This window comes from Hippocampus zosterae, chromosome 8, assembly GCF_025434085.1.
Source record: "Hippocampus zosterae strain Florida chromosome 8, ASM2543408v3, whole genome shotgun sequence".
In the NCBI taxonomy this organism is placed as follows: Eukaryota; Metazoa; Chordata; class Actinopteri; order Syngnathiformes; family Syngnathidae; genus Hippocampus; species Hippocampus zosterae.
Window position 1 is genome coordinate 13801942 of NC_067458.1, and position 17209 is coordinate 13819150.

Consider the following 17209-nt stretch of genomic DNA (forward strand, 5'->3'; position numbering starts at 1 on the left):
CTTCGAGCAGCTCATATTCTGATGCAAATCACAAGCACATTTTCACTGTGTTCGCTACACTGACATCAGCATTATCTCTCAACTCAGGATTTGAACCAACCAAATTTCACACGCATGCATCAAATCAAAGAGATAAACTTCTGCAAAATTAGAACTTTATTGTCGATTGTCAAATTGCGGTACTACAGAGCAACATCAGCTTTCTCAAAATCCAAATCAGAGGGTAATTGAGTTCATGACAAAAAAAAAAGAAATGTTGAGATTTTCGATATTTTATGACTGAATCCAAGTTCTGCTGTAACATTCATTTATTGGATGTTGTGTGTAAAATGCAGGAGAGTACACAGATCTCAGAGAGTTCAACAGCAGTCGTAATTACAAAATACAACACAAAAAGTGAATCACAGTGGACTCATTCAGTCCATTGGAATGTCTGAGACCAAACTACAACAAAAAACCAACAATAAGGCCTACGGTGCAAGTATGCGTCTGAGAACTGGGACTGCGTTACCGTCACAAGGGGACTTGTTGACTTAGCAACCACAATGCAGCTGCTGTAAAAGTCTCGGGGCTGTAAACTTTAGACTAACTCACATCCAAAAAGAGCGTTCCACATCATTGCGCTCTGCTGCCTAGCAACCGGATCGTCGCTGTAGTCCAAGATGTTGCCGTTCCACATGCCCACTCCTCTCAAACCTTTCGATTTCACAAAGTCCGTCTTGAGGCAAATACTCTCCGGGTCATCATACCAAACCTGGTGAATCTGACCTTCTGGGTCCTGCAAAGTGAGAGCAAATGGTTGTGGTTAACTTGAAAACGTTCAATGGGAAGGTTTTACTATATTTTCTAAAGCAGGCTACTAACACACTGATAATCAAGCTCAAAATCATTATTTTCACCCACGGGTTAGCATGGGCTTGATCATTGGATATTTCTGAACGATTATCCTGAAGGCCTATTCATCTGATATTCTCTCATGAGTATGTTTTCCAACAGTCTAGATCAGGCATGTCCAAAGTCCGGCCCGGGGGCCAAATCCGGCCCGCGGTCGAATTTCATCCGGCCCTCGGCCCCTGTCATAAAATCAGTGCCGTCTGGCCCGCAGGTTGGGCGCAATGGAACACGTGTTGCATTGACTGAGGTCTCGTAGACTGGTGAGTGATGTTTCATAGAGTACTGCTTCCCTCTAGTGGCTAAATGAGTAATATCATTCACTAAATGAGTAATAGCATTTAGACACTAGAGGGCATCACTCACGAGTTAACAAGACATCACTCCGTGTTTATATTGACTGATACGTCATATTTCAAATGATCCTTGCAGTTGTGGATATGTGTATTGCTTGTTCATTTCCCTGTTGTTCGAGTCAAAGGTTTTGTGACTATTGAAAAGTCATGGTGATACATCTTATGTTTCAAATCAATCAATTTGCACTCAGGAGACTTCTGTTTAAGAAAAAGTCAAGTGAATAAGCAGTTGCATGTGATATACCTGTTTGAAATGAACCAAAAGAAATTCTTAAGATTGTTGAAATTAAAATAAAAATGGAAATGTGAAACGGACTGGCTTACTAAAATTTGCTGAACAATATTGTTGTTCAATGTAAAGAATGTCAGCCAAGGTCGGCCCCCCGACATTTTACCACATAAAATCTGGCCCCCTTGGCAAAAAGTTTGGACACCCCTGGTCTAGATGCTCTGTAGACTACCGCCTCTTACAGGTCAGTTTTGGTACTCCGGCAGACTTCACCGTTGCAGGAGGAGACTCGCTATTTATCAGTGAGGTTATGGCTAGATATTGGCACGGTGAGATGGGTTTGGGATTCTGGAGTACACCGCATGCGTCATTTTTTTCCCTTGGCCATGTGTCACCTTCAAATAAAAAAGTGACCTTAAAGCAAGCCAAAACATACCATGTAATTGAAGTTGGGCGCCTGCTGCTTGCCGTCCCACAAGCGGCCTGACAACGAGCTGTTGACCTGCTTCATAATCCAGCTGTACGCTTTCTGTTTTCCAGCAGCATCACTACATGGAGCACCCCGGAACGGCACTTTGGCAATAGAGCAGATGCCTTCCTGGTGCATGGGAAGATACAGTTAGCCTTTCGCAAAAACATGCCAATTCAGGAATCTTTGAAATTCAAATGACTGAGGTCTTATAATTCGGAAATTGGAATAAAATGTATCTGTAAGCTCACACACATTTTCAGCGTTCGTACTGCTGTGATGTCACATGAGATGTTAAGCACCAAAGGATTCCCTCAAAAATTGTGGTATGTTTTTTTTTTGCAACACTAATTACAACACACGGTTGACCAGACAAGGTTGTTTTACTGCTTTCGTACAGTTAAGTTTTTCCTTTTTTTCGTGCTTCACTTGTATTCATGTTTGACTGAGTTTGACGTACTTCCAACGGCATATCATTGCCATGATGATATTTTCTAGCACAGGCTGACCAGCACCATATTAATTTAAATACCTCATATATTCTGCATTAATGGAACACTCACAATAGAGGGCTCCGTCCTTTTTGCAATTACCCACAATGCACTACCGGCGGTCATATTGGAAGGCTGTAAAAACAATCGTGTTATGGCTTGTTTTTACAGCCCTCCAATATGAACAAGCCAAAACAAGCCATACACGAAGTCTATTCATGTATGGCTTGTTTTTACAGCCCTCCAATATGGCCGCCGGTAGTGCATTGTGGGTAATTGCTAAAAGGACGGAGCCCTCTATTGTCCTTAGGTGTCAATGTGAAAGTGGATGGTTGTTTGTCTCCCTGTGACCTGCGATTGGCTGGCAACCGGTTCAGGGTGTCTCTGCCTAATACCCGAAGGTAGCTGGGATAGGCTCCAGCACCCCCCCACGATCCTTGTAAGGATATGGGAATCAGAAAATGGATGGATGGATGGGTGGATATATTCTCCATGAAAAAATCTGAATATGATCACGAATGTACTCTTACACTACTAATAATAACATTTCTGATAAGCCGGTCAAAGCAATGGGATTTAAGACAATTTCGACATGGGATGCAAATGAAATATTTCACCGTACAGGGGTGTCCTCGACCTACGACAAAGTTCCATTCCGACAGCAGCGACGTACTGTAACCTGCATTTGGCCGAAAGTTGGAACATACTGTAGTCTAACTGAAGTCCTAATTACAGGAAATATTTGTATGAAAAACAATCACTACGATAAACTATTAAGAACAGTGGTGATGGTATTTTTATGCTGCTGTGCAAACGGAGTTCATAGCGAGTTGCTCTGCACTGTCGTATACTACGCCCAAAATTTGACTGGTTGACAGCGATTGGGTCCTGACCCACTAGTTGAGAATCATCGGTTTCGATCATTGATTCTCAACTCGTGTACTGTGGTGTGTTATTGTGTTGCAGGAAATTATTCCATTTCGGTTCTTTGGTCCAAATTTTTGTATTTCCACCACTTTGTCAAGTGAAATAGAGTGACAAACAGAACATTCAGATGCTCTTAAATTAGATGGAAGGCACCTAAACATTTTGCGTGGCATAACATTTTTCAAATGTAAAATATGTGCCTTTGTTAAATCAATGCTGGGTCATATTCTACCTGTGAAAGGTTGAGACAAGGGTAGTCATAGCCATACCACGGCACACCCATCACTAACTTCTCTGGCGCTATCTTCAAATTCAAATACTGATCATAGGCTGGAGAGAGACAGACAGAAAGACGAGAGGTCATCATGACTCATTTGGTTTATCCCGGATGCACAAGCGCACCACCAACCATTGAGAGTTTGCGGGACAGGGGCGTTGGCCATGGCGATGCAGTCGCCCAGTATCTGGCTCTGTTCGTCGTAGGACATCACAAAAAGCAAATCACAGGAGTCGGCGATGGTGACGTAGTCATAGCAGCGCTTGTCGATACATTTGGGCGACCAGGCGACATCGAAGGACACCTAAAGAACAGGATTTGAGTCGGCGGGGGAGGTTCTCGGTGTAACACGGGGAATAGTAACATGGTAACCTGCGAACCGGGGATCTCCCTGTGGAAAGCTTCGGTGGTTTCTTTGACCAGGTCTGTGAGGGAAAAGTACTCAGGCGAGCCTTCTTCTACTGCTTGTTCAATGTCGATGTTGATCCCATCCATGAACTGACTCTTGGCCAACTTGACCTTCTCCGTTATCCAACTTGTCCTGTTGTTTTGGTCCACGATGTCAGCGAGGTGAACGTCACCTTTATGAAAGACGTGCACAAATGAGCTCTCAATTTCCAGAAGGGTGAATTTCCACTGAAAAATCGTTAGCTTGCTCGCATTACCCCGAGGGCCAACATTAAGTGTAAAATATATTTAATCAGCAGAAAAAGATTTCCTGCACATTGATCTAAGACTGGCTGTCTCTTCTTCATAAAAGTTGAATCTACCATGAAATATACTCATTGAACTCATAAGAAAAGTTAGTTACATTTTGATGGAATTGTGTTACTATTTATCCTAACACCAGGGTGTCAAACTCATTTTTGTCACAGGCCACAATGTAGTTACGGTTCCCCTTCGAGGGCCGTTATGAATTTTGGGAAACCATTTAAATGTTTAGTCCCCTCCACATATTACATACACATATTAAATACACAACAAATTGATGAATAACTAGTTTTAAAATCTGAAGTCAAGAATAATGACTGTTATTGTGGATTACATATGACAATTTGAAATTTTGGTTCAGACTTTAAGAAGCAGCATGGAAATTGACATGCTTGATTTGCTTTCACGGGCCACATAAAATGCTGTGGCGGGCCAGATCTGGCCTTGACCTTGACACCTGTGTCCTAACGCTACTGCGGGTTTATTTGATAGTATTACTGGTAATATTCAAATTAGAACGGAGTAATAATTCAACATCAATGTACTGTATATTGTGATAGATACCTGCTCAATCAATAGAAATTGGTATCAGTATCAATTAATAAAAATAAAAAAAAATCCGGAAGCAGAAGCCAACATTTTGCGCGCTGTCAATTCGAAGCTCCTCACAGGAATTTTGGAGCCCAAAGGAGTGTATGAGAGAAACTATCTAGACACAAAGAAAAAAAACTTCTAACAAGCACATTGGCATTTCTGATCATTATCAATACCTTTTAGTACGACCCGTGCTCCTTTAGAATGAGCATGACACATGAGCTCTGCGTCGTATTTCCCAAATGTGGCTACCGTCGTCACCACGCTCCAGTTGTATGACTTCCATGTCTTCCCGCCCACATCAAACACAAACACCTGAGAGCACACACACACGCACACACACACACACACACACACACACACACACACACACACACACACACACACACACACCAAAACGTCAGTCTTACTCACTTATGTATGCAGTATTTAGTGAACTGGTTATACGCTTTCTCTGCGTGGTCCATATTTGTATACATAATAACTGGTGCAGAGCTATTCCAAATGTAATCTTATGCCCGCCTCAAACGGGCAAATACATATTTTATTTTATTTTATAAATGAGAATTAATAATAATAACATTAATGCCAGTCGTAAGTTTGGACTTGCTTTTTTTATTGGTGAATATATGATCATCTTTTGGGTAAATCAGGAAGTAGAAACCCCTTAATTTGTAATGAATATTTCTCAAAAGGCATTTAAAGTGTGCTGACACAGCGGTTCACTGCCTCAAAATTCTGCAGCTTTGGATTCAAATCCGGCCGGGCTCAGGATCCGTATTAAATTACATAGGTCAACAGCAAATTCAAAAATTGCTGTATGTACACATTAACATATGTTTGACACTGATTTTAAAAAAAACGTCTACCCCCCCCCCCCCCCGCCCCCAGCTTTTTTCTAGATATGGGAGATCTTATCAGTTTTTTTTTTTTTTTAAGTTCGACCAATAAAAGATTGCAATATAGATTTTACCATGCCTTGTAGTTTATATCTATGACGTTTGAGAAAAACAACAAACATCTGTTGCTGAACCTTAATTCATAAGTATTGCTAGATATATTCCTATATTACAGACTGTTGTTATTATGTTATGAAAACCTAATGTGCTGGAGAAAAAAACGAGGGCCGATTCTGAATCAGCGATTAGAAAACATTTGTTGACCAGTGTTGTTTTGGGACTGGGCTTTGTCGTGTTTTTTAAAACAACCACTGGAATGCAGTAACAAATAGATAGAGGTCCCCCGAATTGTATGTAAATCGGAATGTGGGTCGTCATTTACTAATTTACTCAAACGCAGGAAAGAGACAATAAAAATACACTGAAAAACAGTATGCTGCACTAACTGAGCGTGTCCTGAAAAAACATGTCCTAACCGTCAGTCACGTCCTAAATCGTACATCGAGAACTTGCTGACTTTTTTTCCTCAGAAGAAAATATCGCGCAATATAATACCTGATAGTACAGCAATATTAATGTTTTAAACACTGGATACATATTACATGATCTTAACGAATATTACATGCACTGCTATGATCATCAATGATTTGATTTTGATTTTTAAAAAAAGACGCGTTTGTAAGGAAAGAATCATACATTTGTTAAAAGGAGGAACCTCGGGAAACCAAATAACAACAACAATACAGTGTACAAAGCAGAACAACGTTTTCAAAAGTTAAGAGTTTTGATCGCTTTATTCGAACTATGTGTCAATACGTGTACAGTATAGAGGACATCGTAATCGCACTGTAATCCCACGAAGTGCTTCGTTGAGAGGATTTATTCTGTTAGGAGTTAAAAGCACCAGCGAAAGTACTGTACCTCGAAATCTCTCTCGTCTCGTATCTGATGGCATAATTCGGGTCTCTCACACGGACAGGATTCGGCCCAACTAACCACCATTAACGACGGTAAAAACAGGAGAAAGAAGAGTGACATTTTAAAACAGACCTTCCGATAAAATACGAAGCACACTCGGAAAGGTTCGTCCTCTGTGGTGGCTTATGAGGGACAAACTTCCGACAATCAATCTATTCGCAGACCATAGGTCAACGTCCTCTATTCAAATCCAGAGAGTAAATCGTGTTATACAGTGGAATATGTTAATTGGAATACTATGATCAATTCGACCGAAAAACATCTTCCCTTAAGGAAATCCCAAATTGGGGAACCGGTGTTGTTCGTGCAATGTAGACAGGATTATCACATCGGATGACAATTTGAGCAAATGCACTGGAGCTCCCCAACCCCCCAAAATTAGAATACAGTAATCTAATCATTTCAATGTCGTTTCTCCGGAGACGTGTAGGCGCTCGCTCTACTCCCACACCTTTTCCTCAACCTCCTCCTCAAAATGGCTTAACACATTTAACCAAGTTTGTTACGTGTAAATTAAATCGTCTGTGATTTAAAAAAACAAATATTTTAAGATTTACAACTAAGGACGATGTTTCATCAGAACATTAGGAAACAAACCTGATCTGAATACAGGAAATGATATTTGGTATTTATAGTAATATTTAAGAATCCCTTCAATGACGTTTTGTCATGGGACAAAATATTTCAAATGCATGTTTCAGTATGGGTGTTGGCGTGGGGGGTCGTAAAACGTGCACACGGCGACTCCCTGTGGTCACCACTGGCAAGACTTGCTGATTGGCGCTCTGAAGATCCTCGCGCCTCCGCGGAGAGCACAGCTGCTGGCTGTCAGACTGATGGCCACGTTTGGCGAGTGACTGCCGTGTTGTCAGTGTGTCTATCATGGAACTCTTGGTTCGTTATCTTGATCGGAGCAATTCAGTGAGGTGAGTTCTATTCCTGAGGTGGTTTCTGACTTGTATTTACCATATTTTCGTTTTATTAAAAGTGTCATTTTCCGTGCCGTTTGAACTTTAAAAAACGTAGTGTGTTTTAAAGTAATGATTTAATAGGAAAACACAATTCTTATCAACATATAACGACGACGACATACACGTTGAAAGTTGCTTCTAAATGTTTGGTAATGCTGTATTGACAGTAAATATTTGAACTTCCTGAACTCTGGCTCCAGCCATGAAATTAACCGTCTTGTTGTCGGTTCAGCGTGTCGAAGTGTCTTGATAAATACTCCAATCCTGCGCCAAATTAGTGTAAAATGCCCATACCATTTTCAGAAAAAACTTTTTTGTTCCCCAGTTCGACCACAACTCAAGATTTAGTCAAGGAGAAAAACCTGAGGGATGACCTGAGGTTCTACTTTATGAGCCCATGTGAGAAGTACAGGGCCCGAAGGCACATCCCTTGGAAATTGGGGGTGCAGATCCTCAAGATTGTCATGATCACCACACAAGTATGTACCTCACATTGCAAAATTCTCGTTTGTTTCTTAATCTGTCACATAATCAATGACATTAGATTTTTTTTGTTGAATAAACATGCATGACAAGTTGAGACTTTGTGTTTAGGTCCCATGTGCTATCTGTTTCAATGCTGTGTGATGACATAAGTGTGCCATACTTGTATATGTGAACTTTGATCGCTTGCTGCTGACTGTGGTTAAGTTATTGCAACATTTAGAGGAAATGGAGAGAACCCGTTTGTTCCAGTGGAAATGAAAGAAAATAAATCTATTGCAGAACTGCACTTGCTTAGCCAATGTGATACTTGGTGAGGGAAGTACATTCAAATCATTAATGAAACCTCTGACAGGCACTGCCACTTGTTTGTACTTAAGGTTGAACTGACTTATCGATGCATAGACAAGTCTACAATGGTGGCTATAGCTTGAAGTCGATTAATTGCCAATCGTGTTTTGCCATGAACAATACAGTCGCTTGTAAAATGCAAAAATAGTGCAAATTAGCAGCTGCCTCAAGCATGTGGTTGAGGCAGATTTGTGTCTTACCAGTACGCCTTTAGGATTATATGTGACAAGCTGGTTCGCCGCCCTCCGGGCGGCTCTTCAGCTAGTTCCTGCGGAAGGCTGGTAAGGTGGTGGTTCGCCGCCCTCCGGGCGGCTCATCAGCTCGTTCCTGCGGAAGGCTGGTAAAATGGGCCTTTGGCCCACAAAAGTGTTGTTGCTTGGTTCAACTTTTTGTTCATCTTCATTGCTTATCGCGAAAATAAAGAGATGTTTAGCTCTACTAAATAACTAACAATTTCATTGCAATGCTTGTGGGTAGACAACATTTTTTCGCTAAGATGCCCGCGCGATCGTAGTGAGCCACTGCCTGAGCGGCGCAGTGGCGGCGCGCAGCGGCGGCGCGCAGCGGCGCGGTGAAGTAGGTACGTTTTGAAAAGGGACAGACGGAAGGACAGACCGCGTGCGGGACGGCGCGCAATATATATATAAATACTTTAGGGATGGTTTGAAGGTAATATAATATGAATCTTTGTTAAAAGTGTAATGCAGCCTTGTAATTAAAACAAGTTGGGCACCCCTGCATTATTTGAACAATCTTGACTATGGATAACCACTTTGCATAAAGAAAGACTAAAAACGAAAGCAAAGTAAACTCTGAGGGGAATGTGTTCATAAAATTGCGATTCTGTTGTTTTCCTCATATTGTATTCTGAAGCCAGACACTTCAATATGTTGCGTAAGATATTCAATTTCATCGCCATTAGTTCCTTGTTTGCTGTCAGTGGTACCACAAAAAGCCAAAATAAAGCCAATGAAAAGTAAAATGCTTTTCGTGTTTACTTGTGATAAAGATATTGGGCAAAGATACAATATAAAACTCACAAAGAACAAGGGGTAAGACAAGATAAGTTTTTACTTCCTTTGAACATGTAAATTGTTTTTTTTTCCCATTTTACTTCCCTTTACTTCCTGTCAATTTTCCATTTTCTGTTTATATGATCAATAAACAAACAAGATTTTCTACCAGAGTGAAAATAACACTCACTTAACAAGAAAGATGAAGTCAAAATACTTTGTTTTTGTGGGCCACAAAAAAATTCAGTGGCAGGCTCAATTTGCCCCTTAGGACATAAGTTTGTCACCAATGAGGGTTACTCGATGTGCGACTTGTTAAGGCATATATATTATTTGATTTTTTTTCACTTCCAGCTCGTCCTTTTTGGCCTCAACAACCAGCTGGTGGTGTCCTACAAGGAGGAGAATGCCATGGCCCTGAAAAACTTGTTCCTGAAGGACTACAGCGGAGTGGATGAGGACGACTACAGCGTTGCAGTCTACTCACAACAAGGTGTCTATGACAGCTTGTTTTATGTGCTGGAGCAGGCAAGTTTGACCAGTCATCATCATTAAAAAAAAAAATACAGAATACTTTCTTCACAAGATTGATGTTTCAATGAAGGATAGGTGTTTAAAACGATTGTTTGATTGCGCAAGTGCTGCCCGTCAAGTGTGCTACGCTGATGTTTTTTGGCTCGGATGAGTGGATTCATGTGACGCTGCTGCTGTTTACAGTACAACCAGCTGGGCCGGCTTGCCGTGGGTCCCATCAGTTATGCTGAGGATGAAGATGGTGGCTTGCTGCCTCTGGTCATCTGTAAAAACCTCTACAGTCGAGGCAGTGTGGCGCCTTCGGAGGAGACCTATGACATAGACGCTGAGTTGGAAACAGGTGAACATTTCCACATAAGAATTTAAAATACAAGCCATAAAAATGGGTCATACTAAAACTCTCTTCTTCTGTTTTGTCCAGAATTCCACAATTAGATGTTTAAACAAATAAAAATATTGTTGTTTATTTTCCAAAGTCAAACAAAGTTATTACATTTGAGTTCAACCAAAATATTGAAGAATATGTCTAAAAAGTCAAACAAATGTGATCTCACTCCAACTTTAGCGTACAGGATTAACTGCACTGGTATGGAATTTATTTATTTATTCATTTTTTTGAAGTATTTCAAATGATACATGTGATGAGAGGCAACATTTCTGGTAAAGAGTTAATATATGATACCCATAGGTCAGGAAGATGAATTTACCACGACGCAGGTTAGCTTCTGTTTGCGCAGAACAATATGAGCAATACAAAACAAAACAAAAGAGGGACTTTCATTTGTTGTGTACCAATTTTTGCAATTACAACATTAAATGAATTTGTTCGGGATGAGGCATGAAGATCAACAAATCTCATTTGTGTTCCATATCGTCGCTGTCTTGCGAAAAATATGTACCGTATGATACCGGTATATATTTCATACATATAACGGCGGTATGTCCATTTTTGGTCATTAAAAAAAAATACAGTATTTAAATAATGGGATGTTTAAAACACGTGTTAGACATTGAAAAGGCATTGGTTCATACTTATTGTTTGGTCTTGCTTTCTTTTTTTTCGGCATTTCTCCTCTCCCCCCAGTTTGCCTGTCACTTGATCCGAAGACCGCACACCAATGGAAAACCCATAATGCATCCTTTTTTGACCTGGACTTTTACAGGTATTCTACCACGACACCTTTCAGCATGGCACACAATGCACGCATCGGCAAAATTTTTTTACCTGAATGGGTGTACCTAATCTTATCCTCATTTCCAGGTTGGTGGACATGAAAATAACCTTCAATTTAAAGGGGATCAACCTGCAAACGGTGCGGTCGCGGGAGTTGCCTGACTGTTACTCGTTTTCTGTCACGGTATGGCTCAAACTCATCTTTGCTCATGATTGAGTACAGAAAGCAGAGAAATGATAATACAGTTGAAGCTGAATGTTGCAACGCTGAGAAAAAAAAACATTAAAATTGAACACTGCAAACTCTGCAATGTTCGGTATTGACAAAAGACTTGCCTCTAAAGCAAATTACATAATCCTCCCTCCCCAAGCTTGTCATGTGTCATCAGGGTACATGGCGAGTATTACATTTGTACAGGATAATCTGTATGAAATGGCGGGATTGGTGGTACTTTAATAATGATTAACTTTTATTTTACGCTCCTATGACAGTTACAGTGTTAATGTTGGAATGTAACTTAACTGCTTATAAAGTTATCACAGAATAGTTTGACCCTTGAGCACCCTGCCGATTTAAAAAAAATCTCTTATTGCCCATTAAAAAAAGTTTATTCCAAATCTGAATAAATGAAGTTGACCCTTTTCAGGTTGCACTTTATTGGTGAACACTCGAATGGCACAAACCACACAGAATTACAAAAGATAACAGCATTGTTTTTATGTGTGTGTTCCCACAGATAACATTTGATAACCAGTGTCACAGTGGAAAGGTGAAACTATTTCTTGACATCGACGCACAGAGCAGCACATGCCGAGGCTGGAAGATATCTGGAACAGGTAGAATTTAATGACAATGCTGGCCATTTTGTCATTGTTGAGATGTACATGTGAATTCATGAACATAATAATTCAGTAGCACATGAGCCATACAATTAATGGGGTGCTTTTGCTGCAGAAATGCCACCAGACTCTTGCAGTTAAGGAGTTTTCAGAGCACCTTAGCTTGTTGTGTCCACAGAGGCGGTTTCCTTTGTGGTTATCAGTCACAAAAGTGGTGCGCTTACATGAGAGATTAACGTTCTCTCATGTGCTATCTTTCTTTCAGCTCAGAAAAACACACACTATCATTTGGTGTTCGACGGCTTTGTCATCGTGGTTTGCCTCACCTCGGCCGTGCTGTGCACCCGCTCCATCGTGTTGGCCGTCAGGTTGCTGCAGGTCAGCCTGTTTGGACACACCTCCAAGTTCAAACCAGCTGCCATTCAAGCAAACTTGCGCCATAACCGCATCTATAATTTCTGTGTGTCTGTGTGCGTTTCAGAGATTCTCCAGGTTCCTTTATGAAAACTACAGCCGAAAGATTTGTGAGGATGACCAGAGAGAGTTCTTAAATGGCTGGTACGTGTTGGTCATTGTCAGCGACCTCTTGACCATAATTGGGTCCATACTGAAGATGGAAATTCAAGCAAAGGTAAACTTCAGAGAATACGAAATCTTTCTAATTTGACATTGGTATTAAAAAAAAATAATAAAAATTGAATTAATGAGTGTTTGACCTGTCACTCCATTTGCCGTGGAATCCCAAAGACTGGTGTTGACCTGAGTGCGAACCTGTTGTCCTATTAAATGTTTTGTACTTCAAAACACTCTTATGTTACAGTATGCACAGTTGGTCTTGCAGAGACCAATTTTACAGGACTGTATGTATAAATATGGAATGCCTTTCAGACTGAAAATGTTAATGTATAAAGATTTCCATATTTTTATGTCCTGCGATTGTCCATCCATCTGTGTCGCCTCGTATTTTACTCGTGGTGAATCTTTTTATTGTGCATGATTTTCAGTCACAATTGGACAGTTATGACACTTCCTCTTTCTTTGCCCACAGAGTTTAACCAGCTATGATGTGTGCAGTATATTTCTGGGTACGTCAACGTTGTTGGTGTGGGTCAGCGTGATTCGCTATCTGGGCTACTTCCAGAAATACAATGTGAGTCTTGACATTTTGTTTGGCCTTTGTTCAGATGGACTAAGTTATTTGACAAAATGCAATTGTTTTTGATGTGGAGGAACACACACTGTGCAAGGTGTATCATAACGGTCCCAGGACTTGTCTCTCCAAAGATATATTTTTTAAATCAATCCTATCAGTTTTCTCCAGCAGTGTGGGTCAAACAATCAAACGGAATGTCTGCAAAGAGATGGTGCGCCATTTCCTTTGTTCAGTGTGCAAGAAGAGACGGCAGTACGAGATTATTTTGAAGGCGAAAGAAAACTTTGTAGTAGTTGGATTTGAGATGTCTCGTTCCTTATGCCATTCCTGGGATCTTTAACACTATATACCTCTGGAGTTTAGACTTTTTTCCCCCTAAGTTTTATAAATGCTTCATTGCTATCTATAGGTGCTGATTTTGACCATGAAGGCTGCCTTTCCGAAGGTGTTACGTTTCTGCTGCTGTGCTGGCATGATTTACCTTGGCTACACCTTCTGTGGGTGGATTGTGCTAGGGCCGTACCACGAGAAGGTCAGTAGCTTCGATGAGCATCATGAGCGAGGAGTATCCTGCAATTTCCGGAGGCAAACAAAATTCAAACAACTTTGGAAGCAAAGCAGCATCACAAATGGTGTGTGAGAGACTCCACCGTGGGATTTTTGTTGATGCTTGCAAACGCTAGATGGCAGTATTGACTTTTCTATCTTTCATGAGTAGTCCAACTGACTTCAGCAATCTCACTGACGTTTATTTTAGTGACCTTTATTTTTTCCTCAAAATATCTTCTGCCACAGAGGTGACATAAGATCTCAAATGATAAGAGAAGCAGACTTGCTTATTAGGATTATGGTTCAGATGTCATTCAAACGTAAATTAAATGAACTGCTTTTTTTCCCATCTTGAAACAAAAGCAAAGCCAGCAGTGGTCATTTCATAAATTAGCTTCCGCTACCACACTCTGGATGCGCGTTCATTCTTGGCTTTTTTTTCCCGACACAGACTTGGCTGAATCAGCAGCAGTCGACAAAATCGCATGTATTTCCCTTTTGGAAAGAACCCTGTGCAGTGGGATAATGCCTCAATCGTGTAGTCTTCGACACCATGCCGATCAGATAATCCATATGCATGTAAACAAAAAATTGACGGTCTTCCTCTGTATTGTTTTTGCTCGTTTCTCCCAGTTTGAAGGCCTGAGCCTTGTGGCGGAGTGTCTGTTTTCCTTGTTAAACGGCGACGACATGTTCACCACCTTTGCCCAGCTGAAGGACAAAAACACGCTGGTTTGGCTGTTCAGTCGGGCCTACCTCTACTCCTTCATTTCACTATTCATCTACATGGTGCTGTCGCTCTTCATCGCCCTCATCACCGACGCCTATGAGACCATTAAGGTACTTCCTCACGATCTATGTAAAAGAACTTCTACGTGGGGTAAAATATTAACTGAAAATAAATAACCCCCCACCCCCACCTGCCTCCTATAGCAAATCTCTTACTTGGCATTAATTTCGTTTCACCAGTTTTCTCCTCATGGGCCTGACTTTCCTGTAAAAACTAGAAAATGCTTTTTTAACTTTAGCATTTTGGCCTTTGTTTCATGACAGAATTACCAGAGGGATGGATTCCCACTGACAGACCTGCAAAAGTTCCTAAGAGATCAGAAAGATTTTGTTTGCTCGGAAGAGAGCAGACAGCAAGACTTCTACACCCGCTACTCAGTGTTCTGCTGCTGTGAAAGGTACGTTGCACGTGCATGGTTGGATCAGCACTCGTACGCCTACACACGCATGCACAACATACCCTTGTATGCTCACTGGCAAAGGAAGTTATGTGAACTGTTAATTCTTATATGAATACAGATCAGGTCAACTGTTGATGTCAGATCTGGCTTACCCACGATTCTTGCCAGTTATGTGACCTTTCCCGTTGCCAAGAATTTCCTGACCGACTCTCCGTTCAAAGGGGATGAACAAAATTTCCCAATCCAGATGCACATTTTCTTTAGTTTTTGTGGATGCTTCCTCATTAATTAGTCTTTGTGTGCCAAACACGCATCATATAAATTGGGAATCAAAAGACACCATGGGGTCTAATGTGATCTTCAAACAAATTAGTGAACATCAAATGTGTGGAATCCTCAAAAGTTTGAACACAATTTTGGAATAATGAAAGTAACATTCTGACTAACTCCAATGTTTGTATTGCTCCTTTTGTTGTGAGCAGTGAGGCCCTTTCCTACATTGCAAATGCATTCAATTTCTGATTCTACAGGGGTATCGCAAAAAAAAACACGGAGTTAATCCCATGTCTTTTCACTAACATGACGTTTCAGATTTGCGTGACTACTCACGGGAAAAATAATAATCGACCACAACAAACATTATCATTCATTACAAACTGAAAAGATCTTTGGCAAGAAAATACGTCTACAATATAAAGAAAATAATTTTTGCTGCAGTTTTTTTAATTGTTCGAATAAAAAATGGACCTGGAAACCATATAATCGGTACCTCATCGTACCGTTTACTCTCCTGACAGTGTATTGCTTATACTTTCTTGTTCCAGCAAGAAACTTAATTTTTCTGAAGGACTTTTTTTTCCTGCTCATTCCTTTTCAATGATCGAATCCCTATCATCAGCGACTGGCAGAGTGGAGTGGGCTTCCCTCCACCCTGAGGTTTGGCGTGGGCTCCTCTGCACGGACAACATTGAGATTATTTGTTACACACCCAGCAATGGCTAATTAGAGGCTGGGAATACCCACCATCCCCGATACACAGCCATGGCTCTGTTCCTCCGAGATAAACACACTATAATCTGCACCCGGTTACAACGGCAACATTTGAGCCAAGAAAATGAAAGTTCAGTGGTTAGCGAGGCAGAGGTTTTGAATCGACTTTGCATTTTGGCATGCATGTTTGCACTTTCTCCATAGGCTGTCCTCCTCATTACTTAAACCACTCTGTCATTCTTTTGGAATAAGATGCGTGTTTTTTTTTTAAACATGTCTGAAGCAGTTTCAGTTTATCACGCCGGGAAGCTACAAAGGAGAACATCATTCTGTCTCTGCTTGTGGACTGTTATAAGGCAACCAAGTTGTTGAAATTCATTGTCAACCTATTTCCAGGAATATTGAGGATGTTGACTAGCTTCGCCCCCTTCTGGTAGGGGAGAGATATAAAAAGTGACAATTGATGGTCTGCTGTTACACTATCCATTTCAAAAGCGCTTCTAGCTTCAATGGCTCAGAAAAAAGGCCACCACTCAGATTATATCTATTTTTGTTTCATAAGAGTCTGTATTAGTCACTGAGGCTGATTCTAACAAAATGTCAATAAACAGTCTGTGCTGTCTGAACGAAACATATTGCAAACAACCCAAAAAATAAAAAGCAGCTAAAACAAAAGGGCAATTATAGTGTGTGCCTCATGAACACAGTGTAAAGGACTTTGAGTATGTTCCATGTGTTCCTGGTTTCGTGTCTGTCCATCCAACTTGTGAACTGTAGCCCCACAGTTCAAATCTTACCACAGACCAGGGTCAAATGGGCATGAAATTTCCAAATAAAATCAATGTTTTTCTTTTTAAATACCACAGCCCACATCTTGTTTTCATCATGCTTCACACTAATTATTTTTGTAAAATAAACCCATTTTAAAGTTTTTTTTCTTTGTATTGTCTTGTATTTATATTCCTATGAAGTTTTAAAAATAAACACCTTAAACCTAAATTTACGTAGACGGTGAACTCTCTCAGCCCATTACGGTGCTTGTTCCTCATTCGTGTCACAGATGAGCTGGAGTCTGCGCACTGGTCGGAAGCCAATGATGGGGCATATATAGACAAACCGCCATTCATACCTCTGGATTA

At 40.7% G+C, this 17209-nt stretch overlaps 2 protein-coding genes across 4 annotated transcripts in view; one reads left to right on the top strand and one right to left on the bottom strand.

Annotated features, from left to right (window-relative positions):
* Nucleotides 1–138: 138 nt before the first annotated feature.
* The window catches only part of ctbs (chitobiase, di-N-acetyl-), a 25654-nt gene continuing 8583 nt past the window's right edge, over nt 139–17209 (bottom strand). Inside the window, exons 2-8 of one of the 2 annotated variants that reach the window (XM_052074620.1) lie at nt 6766–6974; nt 5122–5260; nt 4013–4221; nt 3773–3944; nt 3596–3693; nt 1913–2074; nt 139–778 (exon numbers count right to left, since the gene is read on the bottom strand). In XM_052074620.1, coding sequence (XP_051930580.1) covers nt 581–778; nt 1913–2074; nt 3596–3693; nt 3773–3944; nt 4013–4221; nt 5122–5260; nt 6766–6882 — 1095 coding nt within the window. In that variant the 5' untranslated portion in view covers nt 6883–6974 and the 3' untranslated portion in view covers nt 139–580. Of the gene's footprint in view, nt 779–1912; nt 2075–3595; nt 3694–3772; nt 3945–4012; nt 4222–5121; nt 5261–6765; nt 7062–17209 lie in introns of those variants that run through there. The other variant, XM_052074619.1, reaches the window with a different exon arrangement.
* Nucleotides 7595–17209, top strand: part of mcoln2 (mucolipin TRP cation channel 2) — a 10555-nt gene continuing 940 nt past the window's right edge. For both annotated transcript variants that reach the window (XR_007963766.1, XM_052074563.1), the window contains exons 1-13: nt 7595–7748; nt 8119–8272; nt 9995–10168; nt 10358–10514; nt 11259–11337; nt 11436–11532; nt 12086–12185; nt 12454–12566; nt 12670–12819; nt 13237–13338; nt 13751–13873; nt 14524–14730; nt 14944–15077. Coding sequence is in view for 1 of the 2 variants with exons in the window: in XM_052074563.1 (XP_051930523.1) it covers nt 7705–7748; nt 8119–8272; nt 9995–10168; nt 10358–10514; nt 11259–11337; nt 11436–11532; nt 12086–12185; nt 12454–12566; nt 12670–12819; nt 13237–13338; nt 13751–13873; nt 14524–14730; nt 14944–15077 (1634 nt within the window). In the remaining variant the exon portion in view is untranslated. The remainder of the gene's footprint in view (nt 7749–8118; nt 8273–9994; nt 10169–10357; nt 10515–11258; nt 11338–11435; nt 11533–12085; nt 12186–12453; nt 12567–12669; nt 12820–13236; nt 13339–13750; nt 13874–14523; nt 14731–14943; nt 15078–17209) is intronic.